Below are 16678 nucleotides of genomic sequence, written 5' to 3'. Positions count from 1 at the left end.
CTAGTGGCTTAACAAAATGTCATCTTTGAAGTATAGGGGCTGATTACACAGTAATAGATATAGTAATGTCTACATTAGAAGATTACCACTGTGTTAGCATTGTCAGTAAACTGGATGCAGTTACATTATCAGACTATGGCAATGGCTGCACCAAAGCCCCTGTAGAACCGTGTAATCCATTAACTATCAAATGCATGTATCCTCTGACAACTGAGTTTTTGAGCCCTGAGGTTCTGAGGTAATACTAAATCCTGTTCAAGTACAGCAACACAAATGCATTGTAACTACTGTAATTATCAGGATGTCCTAAAAACTCCCCGAAAAGCCTTCAGTTAATCCAAAATGCTGCAGCAAGAGTACTGACAGGGACTAGAAAGAGAGAGCAGATTTCTCCTGTATTCTCCAACAACGATGAGGCGGCCTACATGGACAAAGTGAAGAATCTGGCATCAAGACCAAGGAGCTGGTGGTGCTTTTTTTTTGTGTCCCGTTTGGATCTTTAGCCATCAGAATTGTTGTCTTAAGGCCAAGAAAGATGCCAAGCAGATTTATTTTACCAAGTGGATCATCATGGCCTTGCCATATTGGTCCATTTGATTGACCTTTATTATAATTATGAATTTATTTTATTTTCAGTTGCTACAAACGGGACAGACATGACTGGGGGATAGGACAGGGGGAAAGAATGAAAGAAAGAGAGGGAGAGAAAGAAAACCAAAGGGGAGAAGAGACGGTGAGAAGGGGGGGAAGAAAAAAAAACAAAAACAAACAAACAAACAAAACAAAAAAAAACTCCTGGATCACCTGTATGGAGAAAAAAAACAGAAGAGAAAGCAAACAACAAAGAGCAACATAATAAAAAAAAACAGCACCATCACGAAAAACTATCTAGCAGTAGATAACAGTAGATACTAAATAATGAACGATATTGTGCAGCACGCAAGATAGACAGCGCACAATGTGCTTTGAGGCAGCAGCCAAGAAAGCTGTAGTCCGCATCTGTGAACACCCGTGTGTACACCTGTGTGCACACCTGTGTGGATCAGCATGCTTGTATTCCAAAGGTTTCTCCATGTAACGATCTGCTAGGGAGTGTGGGGAGCCACAGCCCCGTCCCCCAGGGCATGAAGCAGCTATGGAGGAGATCCAGGCCCCAGATATCCAGAGGCCACAGAGTATGAGGACCGAGGAGGACCACCAAAAAGGGGGGGGAACCGTGCCACCCTCCTGGGAAGAGCTGAGTAGAGCCCCAAAGGAGAGGTCACCCCGCAGCTACGGAGCAGAGGCCAGAGGGGGTTGCAGTGGCGTGCCCGCGGGCTCTGCCGGCAGCCAGCTGTGCCAGAGAGGAAGGGGCCCAGCCGGGCCACAGGCGCCCGGCCCCGCCAATCGGCCACCAGGAGTGAGCCGGTACATACATGAGCGCCCACCAACACACCAACGTCTGAGGGCATCAGCCACCGGCAGGGAGTGTGGTGAGGGGAGATAGGCCTCCGTACTTTAGAGGGCCTGAGATGTACCCAGAGAGGTTGAGTCTAAGACCCAACCTGACATATAGACACAGACGAACAGGCGCACGCGGACACAAACGTGCATTCCCACCCCATATGCACAACCAAATACTCGGCACTCACCCAACGTGTAGACAGACACAAATAGACACTGCACAGACAGTCGCACTCTCCAAACATACTCTATATCCCAGGTCCAGGTACCCCCGCCCTCAGAGGGGCAAGCCGCACCTAGACCCAGGAGATGTAACCCTTCTCTCTGGGGTGGAGGCAAGCGGACCACCTCCTTATCTGCAGTACGCCGCTCATATGTAGTGTTGCTGTGTGCTGTTCTAAAGTGCATTTAAAACTCAGGAGAGCATGGTACGAGCTTCCTCTCAGAGAGCAGCACGGCTCTTCCCGAAAACCCTTAGTGTCTATATGCATTTAAAATTGAGGGTAGGGCACCAGCGCCTGAGGTGTGTTGGAGTACACCGACCATCCTCTGGATGCTGTAAAACATTCCCACCCCCAAGGCCCTATATGTATGTGTTATGTGAGAGTGTGAGTAATGTGGATGTCTAGGTTGCAGAATAAAATTGAGGCACAGGCGGCCAGAAGGGGACAGAGGGGGAGTGCCTCCCCTGCACCCTGGTGACATACCTGCACCCCAAGCCCTGCGTGTGTGGGTGGGTGTGGTAGAGCGGGAATAGGGAGGCAGCTGGAGATGGGGAGGGAAGAAAGGGAGGGGCAAGCGGCCCCTCCCTGGGGCCAGCTCCCCCGCTGACCCCAGTAGGCACCCCCACACTCTGGAACCCACCAGGGCAAGGGGGCCCAGGCCCATCCGGACCGGGGCCCGCAGCACCACCCAGCCCCACAGAGTCCGGGGCAGCCCACCCGACTCCACCCCAGAGAAAACTGCACCCACCCCATCATCCAATCATCTCCCAAACTACACAAGACAATAGACACCCAGGTTGAGTTCATTCTCCACCTCTCCTATATCTCTCCCCCCACCTGCAGAGTGAGCTCCTGTAGTGAGGAGACCACCTGCAAAGATATAACAACCTCCCCACCAGTTAGAGAGCCCCCTAGTAGGGCCGATGCACCAGATTTAATGCACTGGGGCTGAGCCCCCCATTATCATCAATGGCGCTCCAGTGGAGAGGATGTAGTCCTTCAAGTATCTTGATGTCCACATCTCCTCAGACCTGACAAGGACTGCCCACATTCAGGTCCAGGTCTTGCTTGGCTCTCTGTGAAGGCGGTCGCACTTTTTCTCCTCTCCTCCTTCCCCTTATCTTCCCTGCTTAGCCTCTTGTGTCCTGTCTTGTCTCGTGTGCACTACTTTTCCCTGGAACAGTCTCTCACTGTCGTTCTCTAAAACCTAACAGAGAATTATGGATTTGATCAACTGGTCTCTGAATGCTATTGACACCCTCTTCTCAACGAGAAGTCTGGGCTCGGGAGAGCCCGAGTGCCCTGGAGGGACTTTCCCTGCCGGATACACGATGGATGGGTGGCAGACCTGGAGGATCTTGTGCCTGGCGGGACTGTCTATCGAGGACGCTGAGGATATTTACTTATTCGGAACCATGATAACGGGGTTCTTGCTGATCGGAGCTGGCTTGGCCCTGACTTATCGGAGAAATAAGAGAGCGGAACCAGCTGTTCAAACCCCCCCTAAGCTGACCGCTGGAATTGAAGCGATGGGACGAGGCGCGGCCTCCCACACCGAACGCAGCATGGTCAACACCTTGGAGACGCTTACAGCTGCCGTGAAGACTCAAACTAACACCATTGAGCGTATGATGGGATACATCAGAGAGGGGCCTGCTCACAATAACACCCTTGAGCGGAAGTTGGATAACATCGCAGAACGGCTCACTGCAGCTGTGGGGTCTCAGAATCAAAAGAATGACAACACCACGGAACAGAAGCTTGATACCATCATGGGGAGGCTCGCAGCGCTCCAACGGGAGATCGAGGCCCCAGTGTCAGAGTGCTAAATTCACTGCTCGCATAAAGGAGAAATCAACAATATTCTACATTTGGACACCATGGCGCCAGCTGCTCAGGCCCAAGGCTGGAGCCTACCAAAACAACTCCCTGATAACGACTGTGTGATGACTATTCTTCCCATCCCATGAAGGACACCTGGATCGGCTGGAGGACTGTTTACTTAGCCTGATAGGCCGAAGGACACTGTCTCAGCTGAACTATGGACACGCACACACATACACTTACACTGATAAGCACGCACTCATCCCCCTCCCTTCCAAACGCCTTCGATGCTTGTTCCTGCGGGGGAAGACAGCAGGTCTGTGTGCCGCGCTGAAATGATAGCATGGTGCAGGACGACTGCTGTGTTCCTTCGGATTACCCCCCACCACCCTATCCATCCCCTGTGGCTTGTCATGTGCTCTGATGTTGTAATGTGGACATTAATGTGCTCTCTGTGCAGAGGAGTTTTTTTGTTTCCTGTTCTCATGCTGTCCTCCCATAGGTGCCCAGCGTGTGAAGAGGTCTCTTTTTTTCCTCTTGTACTTTTCCCATTGTTGTGTATTTTTTTCAGTGTTATTCTCCCAACGCTGCCGATCTCCGACTGTATTCCCATGTGATGTCTTTGTTGTGTGTGTAAGTCGGGGGGGGGGGGGGTCCTATTCCTCTGTGGGGCAACCTGCATATGGCCAATAAAGCATTCATTCATTCATTCATTCATTCATTCAGACCAAAAAGGCTAGGCAGCGCCTGTATCACCTACGACAACTGAGGAAGTTCAGAGTCTCTCCAAAGATCCTCATGATTTTCTATACGGGCACTGTGGAGAGCATCCTCACACAGAGCATCACATTGTGGTTTGGGAACAGCTGTGTTAAGGACCAAAAAGCTCTCCAGAGAGTGATCCGTACAGCAGAACGCTGCTGCAGGATTGCTCTCCCACCGCTTCAGGACACCTACACCCAGGAAGTGCCGGACTAGAGCAGCACAGATACTGAAGGACCCATCCCATCCTGGCAACAAACTGTTCCAACTTCTACAAAGAAGGTTCCGCACCATCCGGGCAAGGACAGAGAGACTCAAGAGGAGCTTCTATCCCCAAGCCATCTGGGCCCTAGGTTACATTTCACTGTGTCTTATACATGTGTAACTATGCATGTGACAAATAAAGAACCTTGAACCTATTGGCTTCCCTTCATTGGCTTCCTGTTAAATCAAGAATTGAATTCAAAATCCTGCTCCTCACATACAAGGTCTTAAATAATCAGGCCCCATCTTATCTTAATGACCTTGTAGTACCATATCACCCTGTAAGGAAGAGGACTCCCTTACTGCATTTATTTATATTATATTATCTGTATAGCACTTTAGAGCACACCTTTCACTCTATTAAAAGCACCTTATCAAGCACTTTGCACTTTAAGCATGGATTTGCACACAAGAAGTTTAAATATTTATTGACTATTTATTGGGAATTTTAGAATCAGTTGGTAGCCTTATTTCAGATCCTGCACAGCTGCTCCTCATCAAGGAATGTGGTGGTTGTCTGTCAGGAGAGAAGAATGGTGATTGAGATTGTGATTAAGGTTTACCAGTAAGGAAAATTAATGCAAATATGCGTTTGAAATCTAGGGATAAAAGTGGTGCAAATAAGTGTTTGTGAGATAATGATTACTCGCCTTTCTTGCCTGTGTCCTCTTCAAGGTGTTTGGGCAAATGTTTCCCCGGGGGTCCAGACACCATTTAAAGGTTCCGGGAGAGACCATTGGTAAAGAGAGTGGTGAATCTTTTTGTGCTTGGGTTTCTGGGTTTTTATAATATTGGGTTTGGTGTAACATTAAAGTGTGAACTATTTATTAATATGTAAATGTGAAAATGTATTTATTTATTCTAATTGATATATGGTATACTGTGGTGGAAGGTTGGGATTTAAGAATTTACCTGAGAGTTGAATAATGGTTTAGTCTGTGACAGCTGAACATATTTAAGGCTGCCAGTTGTCATTAGAGGTGGATTTTTGTGCTGTGAAGAAGCTTGACAAATTAATTGTTGTAAGGAGAGCTGTATAGGAAAGAAATGCTTTTTTTGTTCCACAACACTTGCCTTGGACCATCTCACTGTGTTTCCAGCCGCTAAGGGCTGCCCTGTTACACATCCTATTAGAGCACTTCGCTCTCACTCTGCAGGCCTACTTGTTGTTCCTAGAGTATTTAAAAGTAGAATGGGAGGCAGAGCCTTCAGTTTTCAGGCCCCTCTTCTGTGGAACCAGCTTCCAGTTTGGATTCAGGAGACAGACACTATCTCTACTTTCAAGATTAGGCTTAAAGCTTTCCCTTTTGAGAGAGAGAGAGGGGAGGGTTATCTCTGGCTCTCTTGAATTAAATGCAGTCTGATCGTCCATGTGTCTCTTTACTGTGGAAGAAAAAGATTTATTTTCCTGGTTGTTGCATTTGAGTGACATGAGGGGCGGATCATTATTCACCTGGTTGTAGGATGTTATATAGGACCTTTTTGCTGTGAAGCTATAGTGCTAACCACCTGTGGGGATGAACAAAAGTATTTTACCAGCACAATATAATCTGCAGTATGATCATTGCTTTAACAATGTAACAGATAGCTTTAAGATGGCCTTAAGATGTTTATGCATACTGTTATCATATTAACCTTGTATTCCAGATGCAGTTATAACTATTTCATACATATTGCATATCTGTGCTTATTTTGAGTTGATGTTCGGTTCATTAAGGGTCTTAAGCTTCACTGGCGTGACTGTCCAGGTGATACATGCTGAGGGAAACTAGAACATAGAAGGAATTGCAATACATGCTTACAAAGCACTTATATCAGGTCATTTTTATTATCTTTTATATGTTCATATTTTTGTATTGAGTTTTAAGTAGTATCAGTTGGTTAAAACATTTATTCAATTTATATTACATCTAGAGTTTTAGTAAATTGCTGACAGTGGCCTCTGTTTGACTGTGAGCGTTAGTAGGTGAGAGGTGACACAGAGTGCCACGTAAGGTCGTGACATATCATGTTTGCTTGTAATTGTGGGCTTGCAGAAGTGCTCGCTCACTGCAAAATCATTGTCTGCGGTTTTGAAGAAGCGCTAATCAGGAAGGTTGACAGGAAACATCTGCTGAAGACAGAGACAATGTTCTTTTTAAACTATGTTAAAAGTCATTGTGGTTTTGATCTGACCTATGTATGAAATGGATCTGACATTGAGGGGGCATCATTAAATTTAAGCCCTGATGGTATAAAATATCAGTTAATGCTTTGATTAAGTCGGAGATCAGCGCCGTCTGCGAATGGAGCTGGTCTTCCCACGCGTGTATTTCATTAAAATCAATTGTCTGACCAAGCTCTTCTGGACCTGGTTGTTTGTACTCTCCTCCTCAATATTTGAACCATTTGGGGGCTTCGTCCGGTGGTTGAGGAGGGAGAGAGTTGGAGGTGTAGACGGAGAAATTCGGTGGTCTGAGGTGGTCGGACGGGCAGACACGAGTGCCAGTGGTCGAAGTGAGTGGGCATAAACTGGCTTATCCAAAGGTAAGGCACTACCTGTTGAATTATTTCCAAAGGGTGCCAAATTGGACATTACAAATTAAAGTGTACTCACTCAAATTACTGGTGAATGTCTGCTTTGATTTTGGTGAAAATTTCATGAGAGTTGAAAGTTGAAGTTTGAAAGGGTCCCTAAAGAAAGAAAAAGGAAAACAGTGAAAGTGAGTTCGAGGCACACGTAGGATTTAGGGAATTTGGTCATTTTGTGGGTTAAAGTTACGATTGGTCTTCAGATCAGACCTGTGTTGGTCATTTTGTAGGTTAAAGTCCCCATTGGTCATCTGGTTAGATCTGCGTCAGTCATACACTTGTTTTGGGGTATTGACTGTTGTGTCAAAGTATTATAAATTATTCAAGAACGGCAGTGCGGCTGCTAGGAAGCGCATAGCCCGGAGTTTACGCTCCCTCCTTGTCGTGGACGCGCGACATTGACCTCTCGGCGAAGAGGGTTAGTTCAGTGTGCCTTAACTGTGGGGTACAGGGCATCCTGGAATAAGCTAGGAGTTAGAGTCTCCTTACCGTTTGGAACGGTAGTCTGCGCTTTTTTGGCCAGCAGAAGTTGGACTTCGGGCGTGTAACTTTAACTTAAAACTTCGGGGTAAGCCTTGGCTGTGAAACGCCAAAAATAGAGCTTCAGGCAAGGTTTGGGTTGGTTGACGCTTTTAAATTAACTTGGGGATTTTAGAGATGAGGCCAGAAGCTGTTGGACAGATACTGGTTAATTGATCACAAAAAAGTTGGACTTTATCGGTTGGACCGTTAACTTAAATTTGTCGAAATTGTTTAGGCGATAAAGCTGACAGATCTTACAGTGGTTGTAAATATAAGACGTCTTTGTAATTTAAAATAAGAGAGTTTGGTGTGAGAGGATGCTGTGTGTTGTTGAAAATCTCCCAATTCTTTTAATCTTTGGGCTGAAGGAAGGACAGTACTCGGTGTATCAATGCTCAATCAACAATCATTTATTTCCATAGAATTCAACACTTAAGAGCATAAGAATGTCCGGATGGGAGAGATGCCAGCAGAGGGTCACAGCATGTCTCTAAATGGTGACGGATTTCACAGCCTCTTATAGCTCCTAGTGGCCCCCACCTAGTCGTAAAAGCCTAAACATTCACGTTCTTTCTCTCTTACGGCGCCTAAGTTATGACCTCGGCTCCTTGCTCCTCTGCTCTCTGTAAGGTGGGGGTATGGAATGTGGTCTGTCTCCCCTGTCCTAGACACAAAGTCTCCTGCATACAACCTTTCTTTTTATGATTCAGCAGTAAAGCATGTCAAGAAAATGGTGTAAGACATTCACAGCAGATCAAGGATACAGAGTGATGCACACTTATCTAATGAACTACAAAATGATTATGTTCTTTTAACCCAAAAGTATAATGAGGACTAAACTACATACACAGCACACCATCTAAACTAAAGGATAATATATGTCCTACAGCTGTTATCATAATTCAACTACTTTGATTACATATATAAGGTAACATATGATAACAGAATAATCTCACACTAACAAAATGTATTTTATATCAACTCCTGTTATCTGGCCTGTCTGAACAAATTATGCCTTTGGAGTGTAAGGATTTTGATGTATTTTGCAAAGATTTATAGACTAATTGAAACTTGTAAACACAAATGTATCCTGTGTGTTCAGATCTGTGCAGAATTCCACAGGATTACAAACCTTCACCTGAAGAACCACTTTTATGCTGTGTTGGACCAACATGCTCCCCGGCTCCAGAGCTTATTCAGAAAGAAAGCTGTTTGCACAGGGAACGTGTCTGATATCCTGTCTCAGCTCTTCAGAAGCTATAATCTCCAGGTTAGTGGGGTTTTGTCTTGTTTTTTGAGCTTTAATTAATTTGATCCATTTTTCAATTTTAACTACTATTCTTGACTAGGTTAGCCAATAATTTAAAATAAAATTTTTCTTGTGATGTAGGAACAAGCTGATATCCATGCCCAAAGTGCTGGTGTGCTTCATGCCCTCTCTGCCTATTTGTACAAAGACACCTCTACCTTCATCAAAACATGGGATGTAAGTTTTGGACAAAGTTGTGAACAATATCTTAGTAGCATCCTTGTTTAGATTTCTCAAAACATTATGACACTTTGACAGTTTGAGAAGCATCTCCATGCTTGGATCTGTCTACAACAGTGTCCATGTCACATAATGGAAACACTACATGTTTTTAATGTGTGTAGACCTTCTATAATGTTCCTAGCCCAACTATACATCACTGTACAAATGAAAAAAATATATAACTCCTATTGACTTTCTGTTGTTATTGCTACGAAGAGGTATGACTTTGCTTTACTAAAAGTACTATTTTTGTCAGTTTGTTTTCTCAAATCTTTGGTGTGTTGTGGCTTTTTTGTTGTTCAAACAATTGATTTCTGGGCTAGTAATAATCCAGAAATGTGACTTGTATAGATGAAACTAAGAGAAATAGGAATGCACTAACATGTAGTAATTTTGTTTTCTGTAGATGATGCATTCTGATAGACCAGATATTAGTGAAGTGCCACTTGGACTCCTCCTGATCAGAGCCAATTCCAGCGATGCAACATTCTTCTGCCCTGAGAAGACTGCAGTTTTGGTCGAGGGTAACATGATCATTGTTTTCACCACCCTGGCTGATGCATTTCTAGTAATATTGGACTGACCGACGCCCTGCACCTAAGCTACCCAAAATGTTTGGCCAACATTTTTGACTTTATTCAGAAAGTTTTGATGGGTCTGGGGGGTGGGAAGTTGAAGCCTAAAGTGCTGAGTCTTAAAAATGATCTTTTGGCAGCAGAATAATGTCCAGGATTCCTCCACAGCCCTCAAGTGCCTGTTAAAGCAAGTAATTCAGTTTATCATGTTTCCAAGTCTGGATAAGTTTTTTTTATAAAAAGAGAGAATAGAATAAAGAAATCTTTGCAGACTCTGTTTCATACTTCATTATCTAAAAGCCACATACAAAGTAAAAGGGGTGATTTTATTTTATTTATTTATTTTTTCCCCCCAACATCACTTGTGTTTTAGTTGATTTTGATTGTGTTTTTAGTCAGATAACTGTAAATCTATAGAGAAAATGAAGGACAATCTCACTACATTTCTGGCTTCTAGGTGGGATCTTGAATGTCACTTAAGAAACGTTCCTCCTGAACTACTCATAACTGACATAAGGCGCCAAGGAGGTTTATAACACTTTGTTTTGTCTCTAAAGAAGTATTTTTCTATTTAAAGTTTTATTGCTTTGTTGTTGAGACTGTGATTGCACTCTACAAATGTGCATTTTGCATAACCACAGTATTGGCATATTAAAAAGGTTACCAATTATATTTCAGTGTATTAGCTGCACTATACTATACTATTACTTTCATTCGGTTTTCCCTCCTAATAATGCAGGATTTTCTTTTCCTTTTGTTTGTTTTTTAATAAAAAGGCCGTACTCATGTGTTAATCAAATTTGAATACTCTTAAAACATGTTGTGAAATTCTTTATTTCTAATATTGTAACCTTGTGCCAAAATTTCCGACATTATTCCCTAAAAAATGTGGTGGATTTATGTCTTTGGGCTTTTTGTTAGAAAGGCTATGTGTTAAAGTAACTCAATAAATTTGTAACTTGAATTTATATTTTCTGTCTTATGTTCAGTTCAGTTCATTTTTATTTCAAACATTTCAAACATGTGCCTTCACAATCATTACAAAATATCATTCCATTATTTGTTTGAAAAGGAGTAGGCTGAAGTATTTACTTATTTGTCCCTACCCCCTCAAGTTTTACCTCTCATTCATTTAATTTTTTTTTGTCTTAAATTAAACAAACAACATATGAAACATATGAAGTAAAACAAAACATAACATACATAAATCAAAAACAAGAAATTAGCAAGCCCCACCACAGTATAGTTTCTTTCATATGAAAAATACAGAATGTGTATATTATCTAATATATTTACAAATCTTATGTAAATATCTTATGTTTTTACAAGTGTAATTATTTTGGGCACTTTTTTTAATATCAAATTCAAAACACAGTAGATTTGGATATTACAAGTGTTTGTATTTTAAATTTTTGAGTTGTATTAGCTTAAAATGGTTAACATTTTGAAACTAAAAATTAATTCCTTAAAGTTACTTGAGCTAGATTTGTACTTGAAACTCAAAATATCAAGTAGAGAGTCCTAAACCAAAAATGTGGACATAACATAAAAACATTTATCAATGGTACTTAAAAATATTTATCTAAAGCTAATAAATAAAGTGTGTTTATTTAACTTTTAGTTTTAAGTTTTAGTTACTTAAAATATTTTATGTAATCAGTTTCACCAAAAGTTTTGAGTAAAATTAACTTATTGCACAGCAAAATCTCCAGTGTTAAATTAACACTAGAGAGTGTCTATATGGGTCCACACCTCTGAGTGTTAAATACAACACTGTTGAGTGTTAAATTAACACTTTTGACAGTGTTATATGTTTAAAAGTAACCTAGTCAGTTTTGAAGATTAACTAACACTGAGCAATGCTGATTTTCTAACACTGGAAAATAACTCAAAATGTTAGAAATATTCCAGTGTTAGCAAATCAGCACTGCTCAGTGTTAGCCATTGTTACAGTGCAGGTGTGTACACGAGTGTTCACTGTTCATAGACATAAACTACACCTCTATTGGCTGCTATTTCCAAGCACATTGTGCACTGTCGGTCCTGCTTGCTACACAACAACATTCAATATTTAGTGTTTACTGCTGTTTACACTAGCTAGATTAACGTGATGGTGTTGTGTTTAGTATGTTGCTCTGTTTGTTTTTGCTTGTTTTCTATTCTTTTTCTCTCAACAGGTGATCCAGGAGATTTTTTTTCTCTTCTTTCTCTTTTTAAATGCCCTTTCTCACTGTCCCTCTTCCCTTCTGTTTTTCTTTTCCTTCATCTTTCTTTCTCGCTTTCCTATCCCTCAGTCATGTCTGTCCCGTCTGTAACAACTGAAAAAATAAATAAATAAATAAATAAATCAAAAAGACACACTGCAAACCAAAAAAAAAACAACAAGACACCAGAGCCTATCAGGAAAACTTCAAGATGAAGCTAAAAACTAGTGAGTGGACCTTTGATTAAAGAATTTCTACCAAACTACAACTGCAGCTGAACAAATGAGCTGTTGGTGGAACTTTACACTCTGAAATATTGAAAGGTTTAAAGGATGAGACAGCTCAGCACAGCATGTTATTAACTTCACACATGAAGTGGTTCAGTCCAGTCAGTCTTAAGTTTTGCAGCCATCGTCCACATCCTGCTTCTTTGACTGGTCGTCACGGTAACTCTGGACTTTCCTCCAACGAATCCTGAAGTCTGTCAGTCCTTCTGACAGCATGAGGCCTGACAGCTGGACAAAATGTGCAGATGATGAAAAACATGAAGCATAGTTTGAACTTGTGTCAAGTTTGTGTTGGTGACTGAACTGCTGACCTGCTGTGAAACCTGCTGCTGGATCTCTGTGCTGTGCATGTCTTCCTCTGACTGAAGCTTCATTTTCACCACTGTTTGCTTTGTCACTGCTAAAAATGAACCACATATAACAACACAAACATTAGTGTTTTACATGATGACAGGATCTTATAGTGTTTGCATTCTGGACCTCACCTCTGAAACAGAAAACAAAGTGTCTGCTGGTACAGGAGCCATCAGCCCATTCCCCTGTCATTAAATACATTGGTGCACAGTACTCTGAATTTCCATTATCAGGCTGACCAGACCACCAGTTAGTGAATGTGGAGGTTGTGTTGTCAGACCAGGGGGACCAGGGATCCCTGTAGAGACCAATCCACACATACTGAACCCCTGATCCCTTCAAAGTGAGCGTGATGTTGGATTTCTCCTCTTTGCTTCTTATACTGGTCAGGTCTGTGTGGTATGTCCTGCAGTACGACTGAGCCTCTGACCAGGAGCGACTCTCCATCACTAAGATGTAACTTGTACTGCTGGCTGTGAAAGATTAAAAACTTTTTTAGAACATGCACATAATATGAAAAAATAAATCTCATAAAAATCTAGAGATAAGTAGGGCAACAAATCTTTTTTCCTACCATTGTAACACAGGAAAGGGTAAGAAGCTCCACAGGGTCTATCATCCATCTGTGTTTGTCCCTGAAGAGCCACACAGTATTCCTTTGCATTTGCACAGTTTGGTTGGCCGTTAGCCCAGATCAAAAATTCATGTGTGCTGCCAACATAAAAAAGTTTTCCCTCCATGGACCACTTCCAGCTGTAACGATCATCATAGAGCCCTAACCAAGCCCAGTTATCGATCCTTGGTGCCATTGAGAAAAGCAGTTGGTTGATGTTGCTGTTGTACACTCAGAAAAATAAAGGTGCCAACTGGAACCAAAAGTGGTTCTTTAGACTGATGCCATAGAAGAACCTTTTTTGGTGCCACAAAGAACCTTTCAAACAATGGTTCTTTGAAGAACCATTTCTTTCAGTGGTTCATTGAAGAACCTTTAAAGGTGCCCCAAAGAACCATCAAGAAATGGTTCTTTGGGGCACCTTTAATGGTTTTTCAAAGAACCTTTTTAAAAATGGTTCTTTAAAGAACCATTTTTAAAAAGGTCCTTCAAATGGTTCTTTAAAAGAACCATTTTAAAGAACCTTTTTTGAGTGGTTCTTTAAAAAACCATTTTAAATCTTTCAAAATAAAATGCATCATAAATTGAATTTGAGTAGGGTAAAATAAATACGAGCACAGCATAGACATATATTAATGGTTTATTGTCATTTTGTAGTTACCAAAAGACAAAAAGGCATTTTAACCCTCAGCACAACATCACTACTAATACATGTCACATATTAGTGTTTTAAACAGTAATAATTAAATATATTTGCTATACTAATATATATATATATATATATATATATATATATATATATATATATATATATATCTACAGATAACACAACAAATAATACATGTATTGTTTAATTAATAAAACATCAGAAAGTGATAAAACACATTAGAAATAGCAATAGCTTCATAACAGACCAATAAATCAACACAATTTCATCAGCAGATGTTTGCAAGTTCAGTAAAAATATTTCAACAACAAGTTTATGATTAAAATGATCAATGAACTTCAGCCTTACGCTATGTAATGTACGTTTCATGTTGTACTCATGGTCCTTTGTTATTCCAGTTTAGGATAATGTCTCTGACGTATGTATCATATCAAATATATGTCATATCAAAACAAGCCCACACCTGCAGTTGTTTCAGTTTTTCACTGGTGTTTCCTGTCAGCTGGTCAACCTCACTCAGGCGGACATCCATATCAGCCAACCAAATGATAAGTTCCTCCCTTTGTGATTCAAATCCCTCCCACTCTGAGACAAGGAGCTGAAAGAGAGAGAAAAAAGTCAATTATAAAGAAGAGAGAAAAGTGAAACCCTCCTCAGAAGGTCTGACTCGCATACCTGCAGTTGACCTGTGATGGACTCCAGTTTGGCGTTCACGTCATCCCTCGCCGATGCCAGCAGCCGAGTCTGCAGGGTCCCCTGGAAGAGCTGAGTTAATGTTCGACTCCTCCTGGTCAGGCTCTCCAGCTGGATGAGCCGAGGTCTCCACTCTCGCCGCTGCCTCTGAACACAGAAACACAAATTGCATCTGAAGCAGGAGGAGCAGATTTTTTGTGCTATTCTTTTCTAAATCCAGGCTAGATCACGTGGAGGTATTTGGAAAACTTTTTTGGCCAGTGGACGACTGTTGTCTTGCAGAAAGTCAAATCAAACATATGCGATACACAATCAATTCACAAGAACACATTATAAAAAATAAGTCCAGTTCTTGCCTGATTTCAAGTGAAATCTGCATCAAATCAGGGTGACAGAAGTAAAACGAGTGCACAAAGCCTCACTTTGTACAAGCCTGCTATTACAGTTCTCCTCTATGCAGACGACTTTCCTGTTTTCAAGGCACAACTTGGATCTGCTGTACGAATCTTATGGATACACACTAAATGAAACAATAGTGTGCATGACTCCAGATTCTGATCCCTCATCCTAATATGGTCCCAACATAGCAACAGCAATAAAGCAAATGTTGAGGCTTCAAAATACAAAGTCCATAAATCAATGGCTGACGTGGGTTTTATCATAAGGGTGATAAATATACAGATTTCAGTCTGTCTTAGAGATTTGATGTTCATTTACCTGCAGATGCACTATACGTGCCTGCTCCATGGTTTTTCCACAACATTTTGCACATCACTATTTAATACAGGAAGTAGGTGAACTAAAACAAGTCATCTTTCTTTGTGAGAGGACCATATTAATGAAACAAACCTCAATGACATCATAGGGATCCCTAAAGATGCTCCTGCTGCTTCTCTTCCTCCTCATCCTAAGCTTCCTTCTCCTTGTCCTCGCCTTCCATCCAATTGTAATTCAACCTAATTGTGTTTCTTCCCCTCCTCTTCCTCATTTTGTTGGAGCTGTGAACACAATTAATGTGACTATGGATTAATTTGTGCAAACAAGAAAAATCTACAGCTTTTTGGTCAGAGGTGCTCTTGTGATTTAAGCCGGGTAGAGTAGATTTATGTGTTGATGCTACCTGCTTCAGCTCTGGCTGCTGAGTGATATTTACACCCTGGCTGGATTACAAACTTTAACCATGTGCTGAACTTTGGCCCAGCGTTGATACCTCTTGTTAGTATAACGACCTCTTCTTAGCTTGTATGTATGATGGTGGATAAATGAAATATACAAACAAATTTAACTATATTACAAAACAACATCTATCTTGGAAACATCAAATGACCGGAGCATAACTTGTCAACTAGTCCGAAACTAAGTTATGCAGGAACAGTCAAAGACACACCTTCTCATGTCACATTTCTATTCACATTTCTATATAATTCGATTAGACAATAAAGAGTTATCTAATCTAATTATTCATTCAAAACACTTATGCATAGCTGTATTTTATACAGCTCTTACAGAATTCAAAGTACAGGTTCATGTGAGTATTTAATGTACGGCTCAGATCTACAGAATTTCAGAGTTTCTAGAGCAGACACAGAGCTCACAACAGGCTTCAGGCGCCATTTTAGTGACTTTAACAATATATTAAATTTTAATTTCGGTCTAGCTGACATTAGGTTATGTACGCAGCACGCAATTGAACCACATATTTTAGAAGCCAAAGGTTTAAATTAGCTAAGAGCACCTTCACTTAATTATAACAGTGGTTTTGTTAAGAAAACAGTTGGATACTAAATTGCGCTGACCTCAACGGCTAACGTATCTAGCTAATCGCTACTGTTAGCACAACATTAACAGCAAGCTACAATGACGAGTAACAAAAACAAAACAGTAATAAGGTTTTAATGGAAATGTTTTACCTTTTCCAACAGTCCCAGAATCCACAGCTTCAAAGTCCAGCAGGTACTGAAGACTGTTATCCGTTTCGCTGTCACCGTCCGTGAGTTGGTGAGTTGGTCACCATCTATAGATGGTGACCAAGTCAGTGAAGTGTTCTCTGCAGTAACTCTGAGCTTCAGTCCAGGTCATCAGCTGGTTCACAAAGTGGTATTCTCTGGAGTGGGGAGGAAGAGTGGAAAGTCCCCCTGAGAAAA

The 16678-nt window shown here is 41.5% G+C and overlaps 2 protein-coding genes and 1 long non-coding RNA gene across 3 annotated transcripts; 1 reads left to right on the top strand and 2 right to left on the bottom strand.

Moving 5' to 3' along the window:
- The first annotated feature begins 8504 nt into the window (after positions 1-8504).
- Positions 8505-10230, top strand: LOC146712801 (uncharacterized). The gene is made up of 3 exons (XR_014917258.1): positions 8505-8880; positions 9001-9096; positions 9548-10230. It is a non-coding gene; the product is annotated as an uncharacterized LOC146712801 (long non-coding RNA).
- Positions 10231-12063: 1833 nt separating this feature from the next.
- Positions 12064-16664, bottom strand: LOC146712799 (putative C-type lectin domain family 20 member A). The gene is made up of 5 exons (XM_085444464.1): positions 16546-16664; positions 13136-13395; positions 12693-13034; positions 12519-12607; positions 12064-12435 (listed from the first exon to the last, which is right to left on the bottom strand). Exons 1-5 carry the CDS (start codon positions 16611-16613, stop codon positions 12316-12318), a joined length of 879 nt encoding a protein of 292 aa, XP_085300590.1. The 5' UTR covers positions 16614-16664; the 3' UTR covers positions 12064-12315.
- Positions 14010-16525, bottom strand: LOC146712800 (uncharacterized). The gene is made up of 4 exons (XM_085444375.1): positions 16445-16525; positions 15384-15532; positions 14517-14681; positions 14010-14439 (listed from the first exon to the last, which is right to left on the bottom strand). The coding sequence occupies exons 2-4, from the start codon at positions 15438-15440 to the stop codon at positions 14272-14274; spliced, it is 390 nt and encodes a 129-aa protein (XP_085300501.1). The 5' UTR covers positions 15441-15532; positions 16445-16525; the 3' UTR covers positions 14010-14271.
- Positions 16665-16678: the final 14 nt, after the last annotated feature.

The sequence above is a fragment of the Copadichromis virginalis genome, linkage group LG3 (genome assembly GCF_057382275.1).
Source record: "Copadichromis virginalis isolate Kocher_CV1m ecotype Utaka linkage group LG3, C_Virginalis_male_GT1.1, whole genome shotgun sequence".
NCBI classification, from domain to species: domain Eukaryota; kingdom Metazoa; phylum Chordata; class Actinopteri; order Cichliformes; family Cichlidae; genus Copadichromis; species Copadichromis virginalis.
Note: the sequence above shows the minus strand (reverse complement) of the source record. Positions and strands in the feature narration are given on the sequence as shown.